This window comes from Ictalurus furcatus, chromosome 11 (assembly GCF_023375685.1).
Source record: "Ictalurus furcatus strain D&B chromosome 11, Billie_1.0, whole genome shotgun sequence".
NCBI lineage: Eukaryota > Metazoa > Chordata > Actinopteri > Siluriformes > Ictaluridae > Ictalurus > Ictalurus furcatus.
The window spans coordinates 1,976,786-2,004,074 of NC_071265.1; the positions used below are offsets into that span (position 1 = coordinate 1,976,786).

At 43.3% G+C, this 27,289-nt stretch overlaps 2 protein-coding genes across 3 annotated transcripts in view; one reads left to right on the forward strand and one right to left on the reverse strand.

Annotated features, from left to right (window-relative positions):
* Nucleotides 1-75: 75 nt before the first annotated feature.
* On the forward strand, nucleotides 76-6,382 carry nipa2 (NIPA magnesium transporter 2). Of its 2 annotated transcripts, none has more exons than XM_053636110.1 (6): nucleotides 76-234; nucleotides 837-1,058; nucleotides 3,493-3,549; nucleotides 4,622-4,712; nucleotides 5,012-5,172; nucleotides 5,368-6,381. In XM_053636110.1, exons 2-6 carry the CDS (start codon nucleotides 920-922, stop codon nucleotides 6,012-6,014), a joined length of 1,095 nt encoding a protein of 364 aa, XP_053492085.1. In that variant the 5' UTR covers nucleotides 76-234; nucleotides 837-919; the 3' UTR covers nucleotides 6,015-6,381. The 2 variants fall into 2 exon arrangements, with proteins under 2 accessions (XP_053492085.1, XP_053492084.1); XM_053636109.1 differs by lacking the exon at nucleotides 76-234 and adding an exon at nucleotides 484-641 and having other exon boundaries at nucleotides 5,368-6,382.
* Nucleotides 6,383-6,403: 21 nt separating this feature from the next.
* cyfip1 (cytoplasmic FMR1 interacting protein 1) overlaps nucleotides 6,404-27,289 on the reverse strand; it is a 28,031-nt gene continuing 7,145 nt past the window's right edge. Inside the window, exons 4-31 of the mRNA XM_053636108.1 lie at nucleotides 26,458-26,535; nucleotides 26,269-26,370; nucleotides 25,969-26,150; nucleotides 25,349-25,445; nucleotides 25,125-25,253; nucleotides 24,933-25,037; nucleotides 23,724-23,815; nucleotides 23,164-23,281; nucleotides 21,759-21,881; nucleotides 21,527-21,652; nucleotides 21,250-21,416; nucleotides 20,527-20,674; nucleotides 20,281-20,434; nucleotides 20,010-20,166; nucleotides 17,960-18,056; nucleotides 17,723-17,799; nucleotides 15,052-15,160; nucleotides 14,788-14,907; nucleotides 14,204-14,403; nucleotides 13,406-13,493; nucleotides 13,149-13,292; nucleotides 12,949-13,039; nucleotides 12,700-12,830; nucleotides 9,791-9,863; nucleotides 9,545-9,639; nucleotides 8,249-8,487; nucleotides 8,013-8,160; nucleotides 6,404-7,227 (exon numbers count right to left, since the gene is read on the reverse strand). Coding sequence (XP_053492083.1) covers nucleotides 7,063-7,227; nucleotides 8,013-8,160; nucleotides 8,249-8,487; nucleotides 9,545-9,639; nucleotides 9,791-9,863; nucleotides 12,700-12,830; nucleotides 12,949-13,039; nucleotides 13,149-13,292; nucleotides 13,406-13,493; nucleotides 14,204-14,403; nucleotides 14,788-14,907; nucleotides 15,052-15,160; nucleotides 17,723-17,799; nucleotides 17,960-18,056; nucleotides 20,010-20,166; nucleotides 20,281-20,434; nucleotides 20,527-20,674; nucleotides 21,250-21,416; nucleotides 21,527-21,652; nucleotides 21,759-21,881; nucleotides 23,164-23,281; nucleotides 23,724-23,815; nucleotides 24,933-25,037; nucleotides 25,125-25,253; nucleotides 25,349-25,445; nucleotides 25,969-26,150; nucleotides 26,269-26,370; nucleotides 26,458-26,535 — 3,555 coding nt within the window. The 3' untranslated portion in view covers nucleotides 6,404-7,062. The remainder of the gene's footprint in view (nucleotides 7,228-8,012; nucleotides 8,161-8,248; nucleotides 8,488-9,544; nucleotides 9,640-9,790; nucleotides 9,864-12,699; nucleotides 12,831-12,948; nucleotides 13,040-13,148; nucleotides 13,293-13,405; nucleotides 13,494-14,203; nucleotides 14,404-14,787; nucleotides 14,908-15,051; nucleotides 15,161-17,722; nucleotides 17,800-17,959; nucleotides 18,057-20,009; nucleotides 20,167-20,280; nucleotides 20,435-20,526; nucleotides 20,675-21,249; nucleotides 21,417-21,526; nucleotides 21,653-21,758; nucleotides 21,882-23,163; nucleotides 23,282-23,723; nucleotides 23,816-24,932; nucleotides 25,038-25,124; nucleotides 25,254-25,348; nucleotides 25,446-25,968; nucleotides 26,151-26,268; nucleotides 26,371-26,457; nucleotides 26,536-27,289) is intronic.

Sequence of the window (27,289 nt, forward strand, 5' to 3'; positions counted from 1 at the left end):
TTTCGTAACGCACGGCAGCGGGTTACGCAGTCACGTGTATTCCGTCGGCCAATCAGAGCCGATTGTCGTTTGCGCATGCGCACTTCCATGCCCTTTTCACTGTTGAATGGATGCGGGTAAAAGGCTGTTTAGCGAGTTCCTAGGTGCGACAACCGGAAAATTACGGGAAAATCACTTAAAATGAAGCTTCTGGCGTCCGGACAGTGTTTGTGTTGAGCACCGGAAAACAAACAGGTATTTATTTTGGATCGAATTGTGTACATCACGGCTTTATAAACACCGTAAAGCGGTTCCGGAATCCGGTTAGTCGACATAGCTGCTAGCTTAGAGAGGGCTAGAGCTGAGAGCGCATACTAGCGCACTAAGCAGTGTGGAAGAATCCTGCGTTGGCTCGCGCGCTCCGTTTATTCTCGTGTACTACGAAGTAAGCTAGGGCGGAAGTCAGTAGGCTACATAGCAGCAGGCGCTTCCTGAATTCTGCTCTCTCTCTCACACACACACACACACACACACACACACACACACACACACACACACACACACACACACTGAGCTCTCTCTCGAGTTTATTTATTTATGTGACATGAATGAAACAGCACTAGGTGATAAATGCGACGTTTGTAAAGTTTGCTATAGAAATGGTAAGCTTTAATTACATTTAGTATAGAACATTAATTTCCTGTTTCTCTTTAAAAGCTGTAAATAAAAACATGTCAACACACTGGATTTGAATAGAAACATACCACTTTTTAGCTATTCTCCAATTTCTAGTTTTAATGCCATAAAGTCATGATTACGAATGAAATGATTGTTGGTTTTTTTGTGTGTGTGTTCAGGTGTCGTATCTGGACTCGGGTGCGCCGGAGGAGGACGGTTCCTGTGCTCTCTGCTCAATGTGACAGAGGATCACGCCTTCGCCATGGCTCAGGACCGAGGCAGGTTCGATTTCTACATCGGCCTGGCTTTGGCCATCAGCTCCAGTTTGTTTATCGGAGGAAGTTTCATCCTGAAGAAGAAAGGGCTGCTGAGACTCGCCCGGAAAGGCTCGATGCGAGCAGGTAACATCTCGGTTCGCTTTTTCTTTTCGTTCGGAAATGTCTTTAAAAATCCCAGTTTATGACGGAGTTATTCCTGATGAAAGTTATTAGTAGTAAGTAGGTGCAGTAAGACGGATAGAGGAAGGTGAGTCTGGGAGTGGAGACGCCTCCTGGGGGTTTAGGGGGTGTGAAGGTACTCGTACGGGGTAGTGTTCAGGAATTCAGTTGTCTTTAGATATTCCTTTATTATCTACACCAACACCCTTTTTTTTTTTTTTTTTCTTTTAATGGCAAGAAAACGGAAGATTCTCCAGAATTCTGGTCTCAGATTGTGGTGTTGAAGGCCTGGTCTGGAAGTTTGGTCTCAGAGTTCGGGTGTTCTTAATTTCTGGTCTCGTTGTTTTGGAATTGGAATTCTGGTCTCTGAGTTCTGGAATTCTAGTCTCGTTGTTTTGGTCTTGGAATTCTGGCTTCATATTTCTGATCTCAGAGTACCTGCTTTATTTCACGAGGACGAGCATGGGCGCGGTAGTGCATGTTAAACCTTTAACACACTAATAAATCATAAGAGCACATTTCTGAACACCATGTGAGCTCTCGATTGTCTCGCGTTTAACACTTTACACTCCCACTTTCTGTCAGGGAGGTTAAACAGGTTCCCTGTGAGTGTGTGTTCGAGTTCTGCGGACGCTCCTCGTTTCGCTTGGCGGTGGTGAAGGCGCGGCTCATTTGTGTATGTTGTAACCCACTTTACGTAACCCTCAGCGCCGTGTCGTGCCGCTGCACCTCACTGAGTTCCTTCACCCAGAATGTGTGTGAATGGGTTCATCATGTGCTCGGGAGGCATGTGAACAGCCAGCCTGAATTCCTAACAGTTTTGTTATGTGTGTGTGGAAAACTTGTGGTCATGCAGTTATCATCGGTTGTCGTGACGTACCCGGCCCAGCTACGTCGGATAAGACGGCGGATTTCCGGCTTCCTTATTATTTAAATACTATAGATTAAAGAATATCTGAGGTGTTTTTTTTTTTCTTTTCCGAGTTGTAATGTTCTTGAAAGAACGTATGTACGATGTCGCCTCAGTAGCAGAAAGACTCCTGATCACCTGACACACCTGAATCTGCTGTCTAACTTTATAACGCTTTATATCGTGTTTGCACGCAAGAGAAACCCCAAGAACCGAGGTTCTCCTGGGTGTAATGTAATTAACGTTGATCAGTAGTGATAATATCGATGGAATATCCCTAGTTGGAATGTCAGGTGATGGCATGCTTCACTAATAATGTTAGTACCAGTGATGGAAATTTCCATTCTCCTTTCACTGAGTCAGTTCACCGAGGAGTTGACTCTCAAATGACTCCCCAATACAGGTGGGTGATATGATGGTATTATAATATCGGGTTCATTGTAATATTGAGAATTTGAATATTTAATTATCGAATATAGTTACGAGGGGGGAGGGGTAGGCTGGGTTTTTTTTTTATCATTATTATTCCTGACACTTTCAGAACAAGTCGTATTACTAGGAAAAAAAATGACAAGATAAAATTCGTAATACTTTGTATGATATGTCTCGTATTTTAAGAAGAAAGTCATTACATTACAAGATAAAAGCTGCAATATTTCAACATAATTTTTTATATATATATATATTATGAAAAAGTTTCAAGGTCATAATATTTTGAGCGGGAAAAAAACCTGGAAAAAAATTTGCAATGTTTTTCGAGAGAAAAGAAACAAAAACGACAAGAAAAAAGTCGCAACATTTCAACATAAAAATCGTTATATTTTTTTGAGGAAAAAAGTCACACGGTCGTAATATTTTGAGGTAAAAGTCATGTTAGTTGAAAAACGCTGCAGTGTTTCGAGAATAAAGTCGTCATATTACGAGAAACGCTGCAATATTTCAACATAAATTTTTATATATATTTTGAGAAAAAAAGTCGTTACTAGAAAAGGCACAGTGCTTAAAAAAAAATCATAACATTTTGAGAAAGTCAATGTTGGTAGTAAATATGTATAAATAGCTACACAGTTACAGCTACAGTTATTACATTTAATTACGATATTTTATAACATTTTAATAATACTTTGTTTACCACACCTGAAACTGTTGAAACGTTAAACACATTTATGATGTACAAATTTAACACCTGATCGTTTGCTTCTAATCAGTTCGTTATAAAAATACTGACAATTCCTCAAGTGTATCATGGTGTAATTTATCACGATGTGGATGTTGAATCGTGATATCACCTACACACTAATGTTTGTGCGCTCTGTGAAATAGCCCGTGGGACAGTTTCCTCCGTGTCGCATTTCATCAGAATTTTGTGTTGCTGGAGTTGCGTTCCACCGTCGACCCGACGTCACCTCGCTCCCGAGTCGTGTGCAGGCTCGTACGACCTCCACAATCGCTGTATTAAATGTGTGTTTGTTTTTCCTCTCTCTCCAGGTCAAGGTGGACACGCATATCTAAAAGAATGGCTATGGTGGGCGGGGCTTTTATCAAGTAAGTCACTGGATAATTATTAACTTGTGCAGATTTGCTTTTTCCGTGTGCGTTCACTTCAAGTCGCATTTTACAGCATAAAAGAATAACGCAGGTTGGATTGTTTTGTGTTTATTCATGCTAAGGAAATGAATAAAATCCTCCTATACGATCTTATCCTAATTTAAAAACGCCAGGAACTACGGATATACATGAATATGCAAATTCGGGAACACCCACTCGTATCGTTCCAGCTGGTTAGCTGCTAATAACTTAATTTCGATTAAACACCGCACGTTTGTCACCGATTTATTTAACAGCGTCCGGACCCATCGAAATATTTTGGCGTTACCGTGACGACCGCGATTTTTTTTTGTCCGCCGTTAAAACTAGCACGGAGTCGTTTCCGGCTCCCTCGTCGTGTTGCGCGTCAAGACGTGTTTGGTTCAAAAGGTTCTCGAATGAAGGTTCATGCGTAGCCCCGCCCCCAAATCAGTTTCATACTGAGAATCTGTTTTAAATGTAATAAACGTTCCTTTAAAATCACGACGGCGTTTTAGGGCCACCGTGAGAAAAATATTACAAGGAAAAAGTCAATTTACTACGAGACTAAAATCATATGAGAAGAGTCGCAATGTTACAATAAAAAAGTAAGCTGTACTAGTTTGCTGCAACATGTAGCAATATTTTGAGGAAAAATGTTACTAGAACAAAGCAATATGAGGAACAAGTCAAAATTTCAAGAATAAAGTCATATTATTTCTGGGGGGAAAATCAATGTTATGAAAAGAAAGTCGCGATGTTACAATAAAAAAAAAAAAAAAAAAAGGTCGCGGTATCTTGAGGGAAAAGTCGTAAGGTTATGAGAATAAAGTCGTAACACGATGACGTGGTACGTATCCGAGCAACAAAAAATACACACACTTCATTTCCTGGCTCGTCGGCACCACGTTATAATTAGTGTCAGAACTCTGAACCAAGCGAGGAAGGAATCTCATGTTTGTGTGTTTGTTTGTTTGATCTCCGGATAACGGAGGTGTGATTAATCATTAGCAGCACTAGTGTGAAGTGTGCGGTGTTCTGGTTTGTGCAGTGGGTGCTGGTGAAGCTGCAAATTTCGCAGCTTACGCGTTTGCTCCTGCGACGCTCGTCACTCCGCTCGGGGCTCTCAGCGTGCTCGTGAGGTAAGTCTTCACACACACACACACACGGATGAGAATGATCACGTCTCCCTGCACTGAGAAGCGAAAATCGTTTTGTTCTTATAAAATACAGGCGTGTGAAATGCACGTTCGCCGTTCAGTAAAAGAATAAAAGTAGTCCCGGTTACTTCCCCTTGTCCTCGAGCGGTTTGGCGTCTCCGTACGCCCTCGGGATGCAGTTCCGTGTACTGATTTAGCTCTTTGTTGAATGATTAATAATCATCATCTGCCCTAGACACACTCACCTTTAATCTATACGCTGTGTTTGATGGTCGTTGCAGCGCCGTGCTCTCTTCCTACTTCCTGACGGAGAGGCTGAACCTGCACGGGAAGCTGGGCTGTCTGCTCAGCGTGCTCGGCTCCACCACCATGGTGATCCACGCGCCGCAGGAGGAGGAGATCGACAGCCTCAAAGACATGGCCAAGAAACTGATGGACCCAGGTACGACCTGGTACAGGAACGAGGAGAGCGGACCCGACAGCGTGTCCCAGTTACCGTAACAAGAGGAGTAGAACACTTCGGGACGTGACGTCTGGGCCGCTCTACACCGCACCGCACCGCACCGCCATCGATCGAGTATTTTTGCTGTAATTCTTTTACTACTTTTGACTTGTTTTTTTTCTTTCCTCCACGCAGGCTTTGCCGTCTTCGCGACGTTCGTCATCATCGTCGCTCTGATCTTCATCTGCGTGGTCGGCCCACGTCACGGCCAAACCAACATCCTGGTGTACATCACCATCTGCTCGGTGATCGGCTCCCTGTCCGTGTCGTGCGTGAAGGGTTTGGGCATCGCCATCAAGGAAGTGATCGCCGGTCAGCCGGTGCTGACGCACCCTTTAGCGTGGCTGCTCCTGGCGAGCCTGGTGGTGTGCGTCAGCACGCAGATCAACTACCTGAACAAAGCGCTGGACATCTTTAACACCTCTCTGGTCACGCCCATTTACTACGTCTTCTTCACCACGTCGGTGCTCACCTGCTCCGCCATCCTGTTCAAAGAGTGGGAGCACATGGGCTACGACGACGTCATCGGCACGCTGAGCGGCTTCTCCACCATCATCGTGGGGATTTTCCTGCTGCACGCCTTCAAGGACGTCAACGTGAGTCTGGCCATGCTGGCCGTGAGCATCAGGAAGGAGGAACGCAACGGGAGCGTGGCCAACGGCGTCGGGACGCACGCGCATTCCACCTACGAGCTCCTCCGGGACGACGACCACGACAACGCGGAGATGGGCTCCACGTTCGACAGCGTCTCCAGGAGAAACGGCAGCACCGCCATGTCTTAGGTTTCGAACTATATTCAATAATCAACTGTGTGATGGTTTAGTATTTTTTTTTCTTTCCTTTTCTCTTTTAAAATCAGAAGACAATCAAAAAAAAAAAAAAAAACAGAGCGGACTGAACGATTGTCCACGAGTATTCCCCCCACCCCCGTTCTCTCCGCCTTACATCCGGGACGTCGACGTCAGGCTTCGTCTTAGTCCTCGTGTAGCGCTGTAAATACTTTTTTAAAAGCCTTCGCTTCTGTCGGATGTACAGACGTGTACATAATCTGCACTGATTTCTCATAGCTTTTTTTTTTTTTATTTTTTATTTAACCACCATCCCTTCCCCCTCCTCCACTTCCTCCTCCTCCTCCTCCTCCATTACGCCTTGTTAAGATGATTGAAACAACTTTAACAACAAATTGTTATATTTATTGAATTAAAAATCAGATTACAGATCGTATACAAAAAAGGCACATGTTTAGGCACTTGGTTATTATGTGTGGGTTTTTTTTTTTGTGTGTGTTTTTACTTTTTCTACCAGAGGAAACATACAAAAACAGAAGAAAAAGGTTTCATGTGTGCAATCCTTCCAACAACAAACACCCAAAAGAATAAGAATATAAAGCCGACACTTTTAAATAATCTCTTGCTGAATCCCGCTAGGCCGTTTCCCTTTCTCCACGTTTGAAATAAGTAGCAAACATAAATGATTAGCGTATTACTAGAAAAAAAACATTTGAATAAGGCACGTATTGTTTAAACCCTGGGACACGCGGTTCTTCTCTTCTCTTCTCTTCACCACGCCCTGGGTTCATCTGAACAACGAGATTAAGATCCGGTCCGCGATTGGTCCAGAATCGGAATTCCCAACTATAACTCCTAGACGATTTACTGGCTCCGTTATAAAACACGACAGGATTAGGTGTCGTTGTGTGTGTGTGTGGTCCTAGTGACGCAAACCCCCCCCAAATACAACCAAAAAACCCCACCATGATTACTTTAGTTAATGCTGGTCTACTGAGCGATCGCAGATTACAGCGTAGGTCTAAAAATTACGGTGTAAATCTCAGTTGCTGGCCAGGGATTGGTGGATGGGCGGCTGGAAGCAGCGGACGTGCTCCACGGGCATGTTCTCGCCGTCCCCGGATTTCAGGTACTTGTTGAGAATGGCGAAGATCTCGTCGTTGACGACCTGGAACCTGCGGATGCGTTCCACCATTTTCTTTAAGGGCTGGATGAGGGGGAAAAAAAAGAGATCAGAGTGAACGCGTATCGAGATGTGACGCCACAAATCGGGGTCCAGGCTGGTCGGATTACTCGGGACGCGGCTTCTGATAAGAATAAAATACACGTTTGAGAGGGGAAAGTTACTGTAGCGAGAGCCGCTGTAACCCGTACGCCATGATGAACGGTTTCTATAACAACAGAAGCACGTCTACAAATCACAGGTACGCACGAGACGTTTACGGAAGCAGTCGGCGTTAACGGAATTACTGTTTAAAGCTGCCCTAAGTAACTTTTTCTTTGGGCGTTCCCAAACATTAAACGGATAAAAAGTACGTGTCGTTCTCCAACAAGTAACGAAATGTAATCGCTGGACAATTTTGTTGTATAAGAGGAATAAAACACATCAGGACGCACTGCTATTGGAAAATAATCAACTCCGGCGTGGTACCGTATCATCACACGACGTCGTCACGGGTTATTTTCCAGTAACGGTTCGCTCTGTTCCACTAATCCGATCGGTCGAGCGGCGTTCCAACAGCGCCTGTATTTCCTATAACCACACTGGGACGCCGATTTTAACGCAAACAACTTTAACAGGAACGCCAGCTAGCCGACATGCTATACAGTGGGCGTGGCTTCTTCGGCGAATCACGGCCGTGCCGATATTCGGTATGAACACAGTTTATATTGCTTCATTTATTCCTCACCTCACGTGTAATAAATAAAAGAATATTAAAACGGAGGAACAGGTCGTTATTTAGCACCTACGCGGTCTCGTCTCGGACTCACCACGCTCTTGATGATCTCGTCCTTGCCGTCGTGTTTCTGCACCTTGAGCAGGTGGTAGCTGAAGTCCAGGATGTCGAAGCGTCTCTGCTGCCCCAGCAGGGTGATGATCATGCAGCCGGCCCAGTTCAGCCCGTCGCCAAAACACTGCCTGGAGAACAGAAACAACTAGGCGTGATGGACCTGTGCGTAAAGTGCTCTCTCTAAACGAACACGCGATGATGGGATCCGTCACTCACTCCACGGTGAACTCGTGCGCTCCGACGGGGATGCAGTACACGAACTGCATGGCGCTCCACAGCCGGTGAAACTCCACGCACTCGTCCACGTGCATCACACCGTTGCTAGGTAACGGGCCGCGCCATATGGGGTCGTCTAGGAAACCGCGGACGCGTGACAGGATGACCTCGAACATGGACAGTCCGCAGCACAGCCTCTCTTTGGTCAGCAGGTCGCCCTCGCGAGCGATGGCGATTTGCTAGCGAGAGATTTTGAAGCCATAAACAATAAGGTTAGATGAGGATATGAAACACTGTGCGTGTCATGAGGTTACAGGAAATTCATCAGTCAACCACCAGGTGGCGTGGTGAAGTGGAGTAAAGCCAAGTTGATCGTTTTCCTATGACCGTACATCTCCGAGTGTTTTATTCTGCTTCTACAGGGGCAGGTAACATCAACCCATCTGATATTTCTAATCAAGCTCAACGTGCACTTCCTCTGCACTTCCATACTCTTCCTGTACAGAAATAAATACATTTCGGAATCATTTTAATATATTTTGAAATAAATCACCTGTTTAATTATTCATTCCTTTTTAAAATTAAGTCGCTTAAGTTAACGCACAGTAGCAAAAAAATAAATAAAGTACAAGGCAGGAGATCGATCAAACCTCACTTCTGATCAAACGCTTGCTTTCAATAACGATTTATTCTATTATAAGAATTATTCAGTAATATATTTTTCACTGGAAAAAATATCCACCATTAATTTGACGCACGGCTCTTCAAAAACGATAGATAGACAGACGAAAGGAAAAAGATGGATGGATAGATAGATAGATAAATACATGGATATATAGCTAGATGGGTGGATGGTAGATGAATGGATGGATGGAGATAAATAGATAGACGGGTGGATAGACAGATAGTTGGACAAATGTATTGAAAGATGAATGATAGATAAATCTAGATAGATAGATGGATGGATGGAGGTAGATAGATAAATAGATGGATGGGTGGATAGATATATCTATAGATGGATGGATGGTAGATGGGTGGATAGACAGATAGCTGGATAAATGGAGGGATAAATCTATAGATAGAGGGATGGATGGACAGATAGCATTTCCTGCTCTATTTAATGTACGCTCCTACGTCATTACTATGGCAACCAAGGTGAATCTGAAAGCTACAGTCTAAATAAACCAATCGGAATTTAAAAATAGAATAAATCAAAGTAGATGATGATGAGTGTGTGTGTGTGTGTGTGTGTGTGTGAGAGAGTTTGTGTGGGTAGGGTAGTGATTATCTGCCCACCTGTGGAGTCCCCAAACGCTCGATTAGAGGCACCAGGTGCAGCGCAGTGTATTTGGCCTCCAACCGCTTCATCTTAGCATCCAACCGCTCGCCCTCTGTACACAGGAAAGGGGCGGGGCTTAGACAAGTTTCACAACTCTTCAATAGAATTTTATCACCACATCATGCCAACCAGTCACACACACACACACACACTCTAACCCCCCAGACCCCAGTGACCTACATCCATGTGTATTGTTCCAGTACCTTTGACGTGAATCCTGGGCAGAATGTTCTGGAAGGGTGCAGCGTGCAGCAGGTCACACACTTCCTCCTGAGACTGCAGAGGAACAGACAGATAACCAATAAAAACATTCTCATCAGCAGCATTATCATGTGACCAGTGTGAGAGTCCTGACTGATAAAACCCGCAAACAAACACCTCTTTGTGTGTCAAAGTGTGTGTGTGATTCATGCAAACTCAAACAGCGGCACACATCAACCAAACCCGAGTGTGAGAGAGAGTGTGTTGCATCGCTCGCGTTAACGCTAACAACCACTCTGACAACGGAAAATAAGGGGCTTTGTGATGAAGGTCAGTAGGTGGAGCTGTGGTCAAAAATCACATGACCACAATACACACACTCAGCACGGGTCTATAACAACCTCGCCTCCATGCCAGGGTTATTATAGTGTGTGTGTGTGTGTGTGTGTGTGTGTGTGTGTGAGAGAGAGAGAGAGAGAGAGAGAGAGAGAGAACAAAGATACAATTTTACAAGTAATATAAAACCAGAGAGAAAACAATAGGGTGTGAGTCTCTCGCTCTCTCTCTCTGTCTGTTTGTGTGTGTGTCTCTCTCTAGCTGTTTGTGTGTGTATCTCTCCCTAGCTGTTTGTGTGTGTGTCTCTCCCTAGCTGTTTGTGTGTCTTTCTCTAGCTGTCTGTGTATGTCTCTCCCTAGCTGTTTGTGTGTGTGTCTCTCTCTAGCTGTTTGTGTGTGTCTTTCTCTAGCTGTCTGTGTGTCTCTCCCTAGCTGTTTGTGTGTCTCTCTCTCTAGCTGTTTGTGTGTGTCTTTCTCTAGCTGTCTGTGTGTGTGTCTCTCCCTAGCTGTTTGTGTGTGTGTCTCTCTAGCTGTTTGTGTGTCTCTCCCTAGCTGTTTGTGTGTCTTTCTCTAACTGTTTGTGTGTGTCTCTCCCTAGCTGTTTGTGTGTCTTTCTCTAGCTGTTTGTGTGTGTCTCTCCTTAGCTGTTTGTGTGTCTCTCCCTGGCTGTTTGTCTCTCTCCCTAGCTGTTTGTGTGTGTCTTTCTCTAGCTGTTTGTGTGTGTGTCTTTCTCTAGCTGTTTGTGTGTGTCTTTCTCTAGCTGTTTGTGTGTGTGTCTTTCTCTAGCTGTTTGTGTCTCTCCCTAGCTGTTTGTGTGTGTGTCTTTCTCTAGCTGTTTGTGTCTCTCCCTAGCTGTTTGTGTTGTCTTTCTCTAGCTGTTTGTGTGTGTCTTTCTCTAGCTGTTTGTGTGTGTCTCTCCCTAGCTGTTTGTGTGTGTCTCTCCCTAGCTGTTTGTGTGTGTCTCTCCCTAGCTGTTTGTGTGTCTCTTTCTCTAGCTGTTTGTGTGTGTCTCTCCCTAGCTGTTTGTGTGTGTGTCTTTCTCTAGCTGTTTGTGTGTGTCTCTCCCTAGCTGTTTGTATGTCTCTCTCCCTAGCTGTTTGTGTGTCTCTCTCCCTAGCTGTTTGTGTGTGTCTTTCTCTAGCTGTTTGTGTGTCTCTCTCCCTAGCTGTTTGTGTCTTTCTCTAGCTGTTTGTGTGTGTGTCTTTCTCTAGCTGTTTGTATCACTAGCTAGCTGTTTGTGTGTGTCTCCCTAGCTGTTTGTGTGTGTCTCTCCCTAGCTGTTTGTGTGTGTCTCTCCCTAGCTGTTTGTGTGTGTCTCTCCCTAGCTGTTTGTGTGTCTCTTTCTCTAGCTGTTTGTGTGTGTCTCTCCCTAGCTGTTTGTGTGTGTGTCTTTCTCTAGCTGTTTGTGTGTGTCTCTCCCTAGCTGTTTGTGTGTCTCTCTCCCTAGCTGTTTGTGTGTGTCTCTCTCCCTAGCTGTTTGTGTGTGTGTCTTTCTCTAGCTGTTTGTGTGTCTCTCTCCCTAGCTGTTTGTGTCTTTCTCTAGCTGTTTGTGTGTGTGTCTTTCTCTAGCTGTTTGTATCACTAGCTAGCTGTTTGTGTGTGTCTCCCTAGCTGTTTCTGTGTGTCTCTCTCTAGCTGTTTGTGTGTGTGTGTGTCTCCCTAGCTGTTTGTGTGTGTGTCTCTCTAGCTGTTTGTGTGTCTCTCCCTAGCTGTTTGTGTGTCTCTCCCTAGCTGTTTGTGTCTTTCTCTAGCTGTTTGTGTGTGTGTCTTTCTCTAGCTGTTTGTATCTCTAGCTAGCTGTTTGTGTGTGTCTCCCTAGCTGTTTGTGTGTGTGTCTTTCTCTAGCTGTTTGTGTGTCTCGCTCCCTAGCTGTTTGTGTCTTTCTCTAGCTGTTTGTGTGTGTGTCTTTCTCTAGCTGTTTGTATCACTAGCTAGCTGTTTGTGTGTGTCTCCCTAGCTGTTTCTGTGTGTCTCTCCCTAGCTGTTTGTGTGTGTGTCTTTCTCTAGCTGTTTGTGTGTGTGTGTCTCCCTAGCTGTTTGTGTGTGTGTCTTTCTCTAGCTGTTTGTGTGTGTCTCTCCCTAGCTGTTTGTGTGTGTCTCTCCCTAGCTGTTTGTGTGTGTCTCCCTAGCTGTTTGTGTCTTTCTCTAGCTGTTTGTGTGTGTCTTTCTCTAGCTGTTTGTATCTCTAGCTAGCTGTTTGTGTGTGTCTCCCTAGCTGTTTGTGTGTGTGTCTTTCTCTAGCTGTTTGTGTGTGTCTCTCCCTAGCTGTTTGTGTGTCTCTCCCTAGCTGTTTGTGTGTGTCTCTCTCTGTGTATCTGTGTGTGTGTGCGCGCGTGTGTTTCTGTTCTACGTAGTTGCTGTTGAATATTTCAGTATCTTTGCCATTTTCTGTTTAATTTCATTATTTTCAAAGATAGTAATGTCTCCTTCAAGTTCACTGTGATGATTAGATTAGATTTCAGCTGTTTTACTAAAGTATGACCAAAATTCAGGAATTCGCTCTCTCTCTATGTGAGCCTCTGTCTCTCCATATCTATATCTCTGTGTGTGTGTGTGTGTGTGTGTGTTGGACGTACCAGGCTCTGTTCACTGAGCAGACAGAAGAGCACGGCGTTGCCCACCTCCCTGAGGTTCTGGAAGCACACGGTCTTCAGCTCAGCGTACTCCACTATGTCCTTCAGCTGGTGGTGGAAGAACTCCAGGATCCCTGTAGCACAGGACAACCTCATTAACGTTACCTCAGCACACACACACACACACACACACACACACACACACACAGGACAACCTCAACGTTTTATAGAAAAAATAAACCAGTCACAGACCTGGAGATCCATACTCGTGGCGTGGCAGACGGCAGATCTTTGGCATCACCTCCATCAGAGTCCTCACATACTGCAGAATGGTGCCCTGGAGCTACGATGAAAACAAGATGTTACCTGAAACTCACCTGAGCTTCACTAGATATTTTACTTAATAAGAGTAAAAACATCACACACAGCACCAGACCAGACGTGGTTCTTACCAGGCTCTTCACCACCTTCAGCAGCTCCTCCATCACCACGGCGATGCCCTGGTACCCCAGCAGTCTGCACATGGCCTTGATATGAGGAGGACCCACAAAGTTCCGGTAGAAGCCATATATACTACTGTATGCCAAGTTCAACGCCTGGGTGAGGAGAAAGAGTAACGAGGAGTTAGATTAGATTCTGATCAAGTCCGGGGCGGCGAGGGGGGGGGGTTTACATATCATTAACATCCAAAAATAAAAAACGTTCTGACCTTTGAGCCATAGAGGTACTGAGGCTGAGCGTTGGGCGGTTTGTCTCTCTGGAACTCCTGGGAGAACGGCAGTACCGTACGAACAAACCTGACCATGAACACATGCACACACACACGCGCGCGCGCGCGCACACACACACACACACACACACACACACACACACACACACACACACACACACAGGGCAATCTGTTAAACAACCTTCTGCCATGACTAGAGACAACTGAATGCTTCTTACAGAAATGCATCGTTTATGTACAAATTATACTCTTCTTTTCAACCATTTCAGATCAACATCCACCCCTCATCCCTCCCTCCTTCCATCCATCCACCCCTCATCCCTCCCTCCATCCATCCAACCACCCATCCATCACTCTCCCCCTCCCTCCATCTATCCATCCACCCACCCATCCCTCATCCCTCCCTCCATCACTCTCTCCCTCCCTCCATCTATCCCTCATCCCTCCCTCCATCCATCCAACCACCCATCCATCACTCTCTCCCTCCACCCACCCCTCCATCCATCCAAACACCCATCACGCCCCCTCCATGCATCCACCCCTGCAACCACCCACTTATCACTCTCCCTCCCTCCATCCAACCAGCCACCTATCCCTCCATTCCTCCCTCAATCTAACCACCCACCCATCTATCCCTCCATCCACTTAGCATGCACACTTTGATGGCTCTGTCTGTAGCTTTCAAAGGCGAGCACATTAAATATCTGGTATTAAAGTACGAGTCTTTGTTCCATCCATATTGGTCTGGGGGTGTGCAAACTTTCGCACAGAACATACCTGTTGGTGGAGCCGTTGTAGCAGTAGTTGGGCAGGAAGTCGTAGTTGAGCTCCCAGAAGACGTGCAGCGTGATCCTGCCGTACGGAGCGGAGACGTTGTGGTTGGCCTCGCGGAACATGGCGTCCATGCTGTCCAGAGTGAGAAACTTACTCAGCAGCTTGTGGGTCATTCGGTTGATATCCAACAAACCCTCCAACTCCTGATGAGGGGAAGAGAGAGAGAGAGAGAGAGAGAGAGAGAGAGAGAGAGAGAGAGAGAGAGGAAAACACAGACCCTCAGATGTCACGTCAAACAAACATGGAAGCTTGATGTGGATGAAAATGATCTGAAAATTGTCCTGGCAGGTTTGTTTGTTTGTTTGTTTATTTTTAAAGTTACGACGTTACAAAACAACCGTTTAGGCAGCATAAATATTATATCTTTTCACCTCAGGTAACGTAACTGCCGATCGTTTTTACACGTTTCTAAGCGAGGCGCGTTATCGTCGACTCGTTTTTAAACGGTCCCCTGCACGATGCTACGTTTACACCGCCCTGAGTCGTGACTCGACTCGTCTTTGTTTACGCAACTTTACAGAACGCACCACGATGGAGGTGAGGTCCTCGCTCTCGAAGCGGTTAATCGCCAGCTCGAGGGACTTGTAGAGCGCAGTGGAGACTCGCTGAGTAATGAGACGGTTCAGGTCAATGGAACGACCCAAGAGCTGCAAGAAAAAGAAAAAAAACAACTCGGTTAAATATAATACAGAGAGCATGCTAACACACACACACACACACACACACACACACACACACACACACACACACACACAGCTCCGCAATACGTTTATCTTGATTTAAACCCACACCTGGACGTGTCTCTGCTTCAGCAGCGTCTCGTAGCGGTTGGACGGAGGCCATGAAATATTGGCACCCTGGTTTTTACATTCCGCCCGAAGTCTCTTATCCAGAAGCAAACTGCAGAGAAAACAGGAGGACACGGTTACTAAAACATACCAACACCTGTACTGTACACGTCAACGGCACCCTGTTGTCCGAAATTACCCGGTACAACGAGGAACTCAACATCCACTGCGTCTTTTTATTTAATTACGCTGCTTTCATTTAAAGTCTAAAATAATTCATTACTGAACACTGAAAAGGAGGAAAAAATTTTATATTAAATAAATAAATGAATAAATAAATGAAATGTGCAAAATCTCAGAAAAATCTAAAAAAAACAAACAAACAGCATTGCGTTTTTATTTTTAAAAAGAAACTATTTTATTCAACGTCTACAAAAATAAATAATTTAACACTGGGGGGTAAAAAAGGAACAAAAATAATATTTTACTATTTTAAAACCAATCAATCAGCTGCTTCCAGTTAGAGTACAACGGATACCCTAGCAACTGCCTAGTAACACTCTAGCAACCACCTGGAATACCCTAGCAACTGCCTAGCAAGCAACCACCTGGGATGCCCTAGCAACTGCCAAGTAACACTCTAGCAAACCCCTAGCAACCACCTGGGATACCCTAGCAACCACATTGGATGCCCTAGCAACCGCCCTGGGCAACCTGGCAAAGCCTTAGCAACAACCTCGGATACCCTTGCTACAGCCTAGCAACCACTTCACATACTCTAGTAATCGCCTAGCAACACCCGAGCAACCACCTGGGGTGAATGTTTGCAAAGTCTCTTTATTTTCACCAGAGATTAAAGTATTGGCACCCTTGGCTGCACAGACAGACGTTAACTAAAAAAACCCGTGCTTTATTTTCAATAATGATTAAAGTACTGGCACCCTTGGGCATGTATTATGGCATGAGCAGACATTAGGTAAAAGCTTGCTCCTTTCGTTTGTATTTTATATTCATATTTATTTAAGAATATTACATATTATATACGGCACGTAGTCCTTTTTATAACAACGGCTTTGACGTGACTCGAGAAGGGACGCTGGATTGTGGCCTACGTGTAAAGTTCAACTCGACACGAGAAGAACGAGTTCGTCGTTATCAAACGGCCTTAATCCCTAGGACTTGGAGCAGAAGTGCGCATCACTATCAGAAGACGAGTGGAACAAACACATTCCTGCACCTCGGCAGGCTCCAGTCAGTCCGTCTGAGGAATGTAGTTTGGACCGAGTTATGCAGAGGAGAAGTAAAAGCCTTGATCGTGTAACAGACAGAGCTCACAGTACAGTACACGTGTAGGAGATATGTGCGTCAAACATCGATAAGGAGGTCGGCCCGATCCGGTGCGGTCTCTGCAGCCGTGTGTGCGTTAGAGAACATAAACGTCAATCTAAAAGGATGAGGAGACCTCTAGTGGCGGTAAGTGAGAAATTTGAACCTCCTTTATTGATAATAATAAAGGATACTAATAAAGTTTTCTTCTGATTCCAATAAGTTCTGGTGCACTAACATTAAAATACTGGCAACCTTTGTGTGAAAAACACTGCATTTAACCCTTTCAGGCCCACACTTATGGACGTCACAGAATGTCTCTGGCACATCTTTCAAGACAAAATCAAAAATGAAAGTGAAAAAAATATAAATATATATTCATTTTTACCACAGATATTTTCTATCATTTTTTATCGGTTTAAAGTCACACTCCCGGTCAAAAGTTTGTGGACACTCGACTGAAACGTTCCTCATGGTGTTAAAAACCTTTTGCTCTGAAGGTGTGTGATTAAACGTGTGAAATCGGTGTCGTGGACAGAAATACAATCGCGCCGACGTGTTCGTTTCTTTCATTAGACAACTAACATTTTACTTACAAGATATATATATTTAAACGGACGACTCGGAGAGAGATATTTTCCGAAAAGCACCCGATGAGAGTCCGGCGTCGGCGTGAACTCCTTTAATCCTGTTTAAAAAGCATCTCGGGGAAATTCCTCAAGAAATCGGGCGAGAAAGCGCCAAGAATACATTTCTGGAAATTCCAGGAGAAGAGCGCGTCGACTTTGAAGATGTTAAAACATTAAATTATTCCGATGTGTTTGGGATTTTTTAATCACGACTTAATTCCCATAGTTCCGTTTGTGTTCCTCCAGAGTTTTGATGACTTCATTATTATTATTCTTAAATGTGGAAAAAATAATAAAAATAAAGGATGACTTTTGACCGGTAGTGTATCTTAGACTTGCTTTCGGACAATTTTAGTTCAAACACACACAGTAAGACTTCTTTTTTGCAAGTATAACGTGTTCTTTTTTTTCCTCGTCGTATTTCGCATAGACAAACCCATTTAAAAGTAATATTTATGATCGGAATTTATATGATTTTAATTTTAAGTGATTAAAAAAAGAAGAAAACGGACGTGTTTTTTAATCCTTTACGCATGAACGGGTTAAAACAACCTCGCTGTAGCTCATGAGTTTATTTCATTGTTATTTTTTTTCCATTATAAGTGAATCATGGGCAGATTTTCATTATTTGTGCTTCTTATGTCACATGATAAACCTCCACAGAAACACACACAGAGTCGGATACAGGATACGCCTCCTGCTTATCTTTTTCCACTTACCTTCCGGCCAGAACCTTGTAGTAGGCAAAAATCTGATCGGCGAGTTTGTAGACAAACTGGTCGAAGCAGAGGTTCACCTAAAGAGAAGAAGAAAGAACATCTCTCTGTATGATCAAATCCATACGCTGTGGGGTTTTACTAATAAATAAAAACGAGATGCACAGGTGTAAAACGATTGGTAATAATAATAATACTAATAATACTAATATAACTGCAGGTTTGAGATGACGAGGTTACCTCAGCCTCGATCTCGTCGTAGAGGAACTGCTTCTTGAACTTGGTGAGAGCGTAGTGTGCACTGTCGTTGTACAGGTCCAGAGAATACAGCACGTACCTGCGGAGGTTCGAGACGTCCTCAATAAAACTTACTGGTTCAGTTTTAACTCGTTAACTAATTAAACTCCAGAATTAAACTCGTCCCAGAGTTATCGTTATGACCCGTCTGACTGGATTTAGTTATTGAAGAAAAAAAGGCTTTAAATGAACCCCACTTTATAACATACCCTTTTAAATTTTAACCTTTAAACATAAACAGGCAAGTTTATATATATATATATATATATATATATATATATATATATATATATATATATATTCGTGTCTTGTTTAAAAAGTTTTTCTGACGTATTTTGTTTAATTATAAATCGGTGCTTCAATTAAATATTTTAAAAAGCAAACACATTACACGTAACGAGTTGCTGTTTTAAGAAAGAATTTTGGGATTCAGCCACACTGTGTGTTTGAGGTCGTAATATTTTAAAATAAATAAATAAATAAATAAATACAATGTATACACCGTTCACATGTAGCAGGTATGAGAAAGGATTCCCGTGGGTAAATAACAAAAATAAATAACTTTTGAGTGTAACAAACTAGATTCAAGTTTTAATTAAAGTTGCTTCCTAGGGTGATTTTCTTTATTAAAAAAAAAAAACAAACTTTTTTTTTTCACAATTTCTTATAAATCTTCAATTGCTTTGAAGTATTAATGTATTAAAATGAAAGCTGGTTGATAGGACAATATAATAGCGGTACTAGGGATGTCATGAGAACCGATACGTCGGTACCAACATTCTTAAAACATGACGGTACTCGTTTTTCCGCAGTATCGTAGGTACCGGATGTAATAAAGGTACCGTGGTTGCAATTCTTCCGGACCTGATGGGGGCAGCAAATACGCGCAAGTGTTTTACTCGGTCCACAAGTGGTGAAGAAGAACAACAACTACAAGCACACGGGAGAAAACTACAGAAGATTATCTCTGCCGCGACTTGTTGAGAGGAAAAGAGAGGAAAGGTAGCTCACTGGCAACCGATGCGATCGTTCATTTCAGACAAAGCGAGGAAACAGCTGGAATTTGGTGAAGCGCCTGAAAGACGGTCCTGTATTATGTTTGTTTGAGGCAGCTGCATCGTGGCCGTGAAACCAGCTAACGTCACGCTCCATGTAATGTTAGCGATAGCCGGTTATTTGATAACGACGCTAACGCATTGCAGTGTTATAAACTTCCTCTGAATGTTCCACCGTGCATCGCCGTTCAGCCCGGGTCCTGTCAGATACATGTAGCCCCATGTCACTAATAATTATTCACATGTTCATGCTTTTAATAAATCTTTTTATCCTGACACCATATCAGTCAATTTAAACTAATGCTTGCATTCAGAGTATAAGGAGTGTGTGTGTGTGTGTGTGTGTGTGTGTGTGTGTGTACGCGCGTTTAGGAGTGCACCTTGGCAATTGTTATTAGTCATTGTCAGACAGTGTTTGATAACTAAAATATCCCCCCCTTCTCTCTTTTCGCTAGTATTAGCCGGAGGAGGATGTCCTCCAGGAGTTTTTAATTTTATTTAAAAAAATATACATATTTTTAATTTTTTAAAACCACACCGTGGTATCAACTTTGGTATGGAGTATCGGGTACTTCTGGTGGTATCGGTACCAACTACTAGATTTTTGGTATCGTGACATCCCTAAGCGATACTATAATAAATTGTCATGCCTTTTATAAATAAATAAATAAATAAATAAATAAATAAATAAATAAAGCATCGACATTTTGATACATTTCTATTTATTTTTTAAATTTGGAAGCCTGTGATGTACTTAATCTTTAAAAATGTTAAATTTGTTTTACAGATTAATTTCTTTTAATTCATAAAAATGACAACATTGTTATAAATAAAAAATAAACTCTATATTATATATATATATAAAACAAATGTCTGACCAATTACTAACGCTCCCATCTTCACGTTTAGAGCATTTTAGACGCAGCAGTGTTACTCACTCCATCATGGAGGCCTCTTTGACGTCCAGGATGTGATCGGTGAGGATCCAGGGCACGGACATCTCAATGGGGAACTGGATACGGCGACCCATGGTGAGCTCCAGGAAGAACTCGCGGAACCACAGCTGGGACAGATCACAGCACTGCTGCAGGGTCTCTGCGACAGCACACACACACGCACACACACACACACAACCTCCATTGACCTCTCGATCAGCTCTCTCAAAGTCTAACATGCCGTATCTGATCCGACAGACGACCGGGTTCTTACCGCTGAAATTGAGCAGGTGAGTGTAAAAGAAGGATTCCCGGTGGAACCTCTCGATGTCCAGGATGGCCGGTCCTTCCAGGCCGCTGCGCAGCGTCTTCTTCGAGCCACTCTTATCCGCTACCAGAGACTCCAGCATCGTCCTCACCATGTACAGCTGCACAGGGAGGGGATCGAATTAATAAGCGAAGCCCCGAGCTACCCGTCTGGACGCCGATCGATGAATAAATTCCTGAGTAAAGAACACACCTGAGTGCTTGAAGGACCCACGGCGCGACGGGGCACTTTGATATCGAACCCTCCTTTGGGATCCTTCTCCCCTCGCAGGGCCGGGTCGTTATGGGGCTCTCGTCTCGTCTCCCAGTCGCAGATGGTCTTCCGGATGGCCTGGAGGACGCTGCAACAACAAATCAGTCACCTTCAAGAAGAACAAAGTCTTTAGCTCATTTATTTTCTGCACGAGGCTAAGCGGAAGCACGACGACGACGATGTCTCAGTGACGCCGAACACCCTGAAACCGGACAGCTGAAGACCGGACCATGTTTTTTCCAGTTTGCGTGCTCGCTCTAGCCTCAGATCACGGTTCTTGCCCGACAGGAACAGAACCCGATATTGTCTTCTGCTCAAGTTTCGACGTGTTGGGACGTGTGCTTTTCTGCTCAGCACGGCTGTAAAGAGTGCTTATTCGAGTCCCCGTAGCCTTCCCGTCAGCTCGAAATGGCTCGTATCATCAAGGCTCTTATAGCCACGGAACTGGACGTGTTTTAGATTTTTGCACCATTCTGTGCAAACTTAGGAGACTTTAGAGTGTAATCCCTGGAGGTGTTCCTAATAAATTGGCAGGCGAGTGTAGGTTGTTTGTGTATAAAAAATGTACCTTTGAGATTAAGGCTTTGAACACCTTTAAGAGGTTTTATTTTGTTACCTCACCCCCCCCCCCCCCCCCCCCCACACACACACACACACACACACCTCTGGATGACGTTCTTCTTCTTCTTAATTGCCTGGCGCAGCGGGTCGCGCAGTGTGACCTGGGCGAAGTCCTGCAGGGCGGCGTAGATGGTGTGGCGGATGGCGTGGTTAAACACACTCTCCATACGACCCATCAGCACCTGCAGCCCCTTTATCATGGCAATGACCTGGACCCAATCAGAACCAAACCCTCAGTCACTCAGAACCCGTGATCTATCGGAATTACACTCTCACACACACACTTTCGCTGTTATGCTTTTGAGAATCAGACACCGACCTCCACCAGAGCGAACTTCTCTTCACTGGTGTAGTTGTATCTGGTGGCTCGTTCGTACTCCTCCGCGTTATCGGGACATTCCTTATTGGAATATTTGTCTGTCGGATGCACCAACTTCCACGAGTACTGCCGAAAAAGAAGTCATGTTTTTGAGAAACTGCGTAAGGAAGCGTAAAGCTTAAAGCCCCGACACTGGAGACTCCTTCCGTAAATGTTATGTAAACACACTCACCACTTCCATGACTTGAGCACTCCACTGAGAAAGCAGCTGAAGGCCCTGCAAGGCCAGGTCACACAGCTTCCTGTACTCGCCGTCCGTCTTCTGGGCCTCTTGGCGTCCTGATCCTGTCACCACCTTAACACACACACACACACAAAATGAAGGAGAAAGAAAGTGACATTTATGGATAGATGGATGAAATTTGGGAAATTTCCCTTGGGAACCTCTTTCTACACACGCTGGGGAAAGGTTTGTTTACTTTTTTCCACCACTGCATGTCCAACCAATGACTGAAAGAGTTTTACGTGAGGGTTTTTACCCCTTCATGCACCACAGTCAGTCTTTATGATTTTTATTTGTTCTTTTAATTGTGTGAAAACAAAAACTAAATAGCAAAAAAAACCCAAAAGTATCAACTTTCACACTGTTCTGGCAACCGAACTAAAAGGTGTAGATAGATGGATGGATAAATGGGTGGATGGATGGATAAATGGATGGGTGTATGGATGGATGGATGTATAAATGGATGGGTGGATGGATGGATAAATGGATGGGTGGATGGATAAATGGGTGGATGGATATATGGTTGGATAAATGGATGGGTGGATGGATAAATGGGTGGATGGATGGATAAATGGGTGGATGGATGGATAAATGGTTGGGTGGATGGATAAATGGTTGGATAAATGGATGGGTGGATGGATAAATGGGTGGATGGATGGATAAATGGATGGATGGATGGATAAATGGATGGGTGGATGGATAAATGGTTGGATAAATGGATGGGTGGATGGATAAATGGGTGGATGGATGGATAAATGGATGGATGGATGGATAAATGGATGGGTGGATGGATAAATGGGTGAAGGATGGATAAATGGTTGGATAAATGGATGGGTGGATGGATAAATGGGTGAAGGATGGATAAATGGTAGATGGATAAATGGATGGATGAATGGATGGAGTACCAATACCGCAGTAAAGTAAGTAAATAAAATAAGATGCAAGTAGCAAAATAAAGAAATAAATAATCCACACGTAGTTTGATTGACGTGATCAGGAAGTGAACGTCAGCAGATTGCATGACGCTTATAAAGAACTGCATAAATAAAAAATAACCCAATGTGAAGGAAGGTGAAAAAGCTCCCGTAGTGGTGTTGCGCTTAAATACCGCTCCTGAATAAAATTATCCAGGGTTCGAGCGCTTTCCTAATTTCCTATGAAGCTCTAATCACTTCACCAGCCACGATCCACCCATAATTATTCCTAGCCGTTCATTTCTGTTCCATTTGGCCTCTGAGGAGGAGCAGTAACAGCAAAAAATAATAAGAACGTAAACGTAAGAACAGCTGACTTGAAATAATCAGGAGCTTGAATCAGAAAGGAAACAAAATGGCCGCCTGGTCGAGGAACACACCTCGCTGTTGCTGTAGCGAGCCAATTCGGAGATGAAGCGCATGTGATCCTCACGTATCTGAATCATCTGCTCACAGATATTATACTGAGGACTGCTGCCTGTAGATGTACAAGACCATCTGACACACACACACACACACACACACACACACACACACACACACAGGGAGTTCAAGTTAAAACAACATCTTAATACAGACTCAAATTCACTCACTGCTTTGTCTTTACGGAAAATTTCTGTTGAACGTAATAAACCTTTTTTTTCTTTTACGATGTAAGGATTCTTTTTTTTAAAATCACTCTCACATGATAAAACCTCTATCATTTTGCGCATGAAAGCAGCATGGAACACGTTCCCGCGAACAGAAGCATTATCGCATCACAAAATGTCACGGCCAATCGGGTTCCAGTATGCAAATGACGGCCGTTTCAACAGGGAAAGGAGCGAAACGTGCAGCTGAGAATTTCTTGATGAGGGTCCAAACTGATGTGCTACGCTGTAATGACCTGCTAACGACCTGGTAATCGTTTAGTTTGATCCGATTACGGTTTACGTCTTACCTGGATTTGTTTTCTTCGAAATGAGCGCTGGTCTTGATGTAACGGGACAGCTCGATCTGCATGTCCCCGAACAGCGGCACTACCTGCAGTTGCTGCGGTTCACATCGGAAAGAAAAAGGGAGGGTTCAAACGAAATACGACAACAAATCCTGCTGATCTGAACACGCGATATTCACCTGGCGAAGGCGGGACAACTAAAACAGCAGAGTTTATATCTGATTATTTCTTTTTAATAGGAAAAAAGTAAATAAATCAACAGAAACACCTTATTTATTAAAGCAACATCGGCTGAGTAATGACTAATATATACATATATATATATAATTAATACATTTTTAAATATTATTTATTCTATTTATATTATTTACTGCATATATTTATTAAACAATCACAAACTGTAAGTAGACGATTTGGTATTTTTAAAAGCTAACACACACACACACAAGCACATATATATATATATATATATATATATATATATATATATATTTATTCTTCTAAATTTGTACAGGTAAATCTCAAAAAAATTTTGAATATCATTGAAAAGTAAATTTTTTCCGGTGATTTAATTCAAAAAGTTGAACTTTCATATATTCTAGATCCATTACACATAAAGTGAAATATTTCAAGCTTTTTTTTTTTTAATTCTTCACTCGAATATTTTGAGATACTGGATTTTTGATTTGCGTGAGCTGTAAGCCGTAATCAAGATTAAAATGTGTGTGTATATATATATATATTTCACTTTATGTGTAACGAATCTAGAATATACGAAAGTTCCACTTTTTCAAATTAAATAACAGAAAAAATAAAAGAACTCTTCCATGAGATTAAATTTTTTTGAGATGCACCTGTATAATTTAATTATTGTATTATTTTTATTATTATAACTATTAATATAATAATGGAATCATGTAGTTTAACGCACGTGTACACTGCATATCTGTTTCAAATTATAATTTGCACGTGTTATAATTTTATTTCATAAATGTATATTTATTTAATAATGGAATTATCATCAAACTAAATCTTTCAGTATCATTTCAGCTGTCTTTTTTTTCCTCCCCCCGCACGACTGTTTTTGCCGGAGGTCTCTTCATCACGCGACATGAAAAAAAAAACAACAACGTCTTTTAGGATGTAAAGGAAATATTTAGTGGCTTCTTCATGTCTTTTCTCACCGCACCGCACCACTTTCACTCCTCACACCTTGAAAAACTTGTCGATTTTGGTGAGATTGATCCTCTTCTTAGCGTCCAGTTTGTAGATGTTGCTGTTGGTTCCATCCATCAGATACAACCCGAAGCCCATGACCTGAAAGGACGCAGGAATGACGGAGAACAATCACCACAATAAATTGAAAAAAGGAAATAAAGTAAATAAACGAACACGGTGCCTTACTTTGAGCAGCATGTGCTTCTCGCTGGGCGTAAGGTACATCTTGTACTCGTAGTAGTCCACGCAGAGGTTGACGATATCAGCCAGGAGCTCTTCGTATCCATTAATCACCTCTAACTGCTGCTGGAGGGACTGAACCACACACACACACACACACTCACACACTTAAACACGCAGACAGGTAGAACATCAGTGCAGGGTAGAGGACGATCAGTGAGCTGTGGTACCTGTGTGATCTTGTTGTGGTTGGCCAGGAACATGGATAAGTTCTGCGACTCCTGAATAGAAGACGGCTCGGACATTTTCCTCAGGAACTGCGCCGCCCTGTCAGAGACGGAGACAGAGACAGCCTTCAATGCTTGGACCCCTTTATTGCTAAACCGAGCGCAATACACACGATACAATAAAGTCGAACAAAAACATAACGTGAATTTGCCGTAAGACGCCCAATTCATGATTCTGACCGGTCCGAAAATATTTTCTATAATGTCAGAACATATTTAACGCGCTGGTTCTGATACGTTATCGTTTCCATAGTGACAAACTCGTCCACAGGGATGCATACGGACGGACGCTCGAGTCTGTAAACGGTTCTTTTTTAAAAAATCGTCGATGTGGTGAAGTTTTCTATAAGGAGACGATTATTTAACATTGACAGAAGGAGTCTCCAGTGTCAGTGCCAGAGAACAGATTATTTCTTACAGTATATAGTGGCATCTACTGTTCGTTAGTGGTACTGTCACGCATTAATGCTCCACATTATCGGTCTGACTGACACTTTGAGTCCTTTTCAGTTCCAAAATACAAAAATATCTATAGATTTTGTGCGAGTGTTACAAACACGCACCGTTTGTAGGCCGAGTGGTCGTTCTTGACGCTGCACTTCATGTTCTTCAGCTCGTCCAGCACGGCAAACATGTTGATGAACTTTCCCAGGGTGAGCAGGTACGCCTCGGATACGAAGTCCTTCCTGCGCTCGGCGTGACACAGACGGCGCACCTCGCCGCAGAAGCGATCGATCGCCGTACGCTGGGAAAGTAAAGGGAATGCATCGCATCATTCGATCCATCTGAAGCCTTTACACCACGAGATACCTTTTAATGGTGCGCCATCACCATGACAACAACCCAACGTCAATGATCGTTACCTGGAAGTACATGAAGTTCATCAGCTTGGTGACCTCAGGCTCCAGCACCTCCACCGTCTTCTCGTAGATCTCCACTCTGTTGGGCTGCTCGTTGCACTTCACCTAAAAGAAGAAAGAAAGAAAAAAAAAACGTGAAAATGCAAAGTTAAAAGCTACAACTGACGTGAGCACCGTCTGTGTGCGTGTTACCTGAGGGATGGCTCGGGAGCAGCTCCTCCAGGTGTAGAGCATCACAGCGTACTCCTGGCCCTCCTCCAACATCTCATTCTGTACACAACAGAAAAAATAATAAAAAAATTAAAACCTCTCATATGAGTAACACACAGCATAAACAACGGAGTACCTGAACAGCAGTTTAACTTAGGCAGGGGTGCCGATATTAATCATCAGCAGCTCTACAATATGCTTTTATATTACATAAACATATACAACTACAATAAAAACAACATTTTTACAACTTTTCTTTACGCAGTAATGTTCCCAGATGGTTTCCTATTCACTATATACAGTGTCGTGCATAAGTATTCACACATACACACACATTTTATATATATATATATATATATATATATATATATATATAGACACACACACACACATTATATATATATATACATATACATATATATATATATATATATATATATATATATATATATATATATATATATATATATATATATACATACACACACACACACACACACACACAGTATGAGTGAGACAGTGAGACATGGAGGCGGGTCAGAGTGAGACAGTGAGACACAGAGGCAAGTTAGAGTGAAAGAGTGAGAGACGGAGGCGAGTCAGAGTCAGAGTGAGACACGGAGGCGAGTCAGAGTGAGACAGTGAGACACAGAGGCGAGTTAGAGTGAAAGAGTGAGAGACGGAGGCGAGTCAGAGTCAGAGTGAGACACGGAGGCGAGTCAGAGTGAGACAGTGAGACACAGAGGCGAGTTAGAGTGAAAGAGTGAGAGACGGAGGCGAGTCAGACTGAGAGTCAGAGTGAGAGAGTGAGACA

What these genes read in the sequence shown, in the direction of transcription:
- nipa2 (XM_053636109.1), top strand. Translation starts at nt 584, where the DNA reads ATGAATGAAACAGCACTAGGTGATAAATGCGACGTTTGTAAAGTTTGC. An exon ending in TAAAGTTTGCTATAGAAATG is followed by an intron (nt 642 to 836) that starts GTAAGCTTTAAT and finishes GTGTGTGTTCAG; the next exon opens with GTGTCGTATCTGGACTCGGG. An exon ending in GTGGGCGGGGCTTTTATCAA is followed by an intron (nt 3,550 to 4,621) that starts GTAAGTCACTGG and finishes TGGTTTGTGCAG; the next exon opens with TGGGTGCTGGTGAAGCTGCA.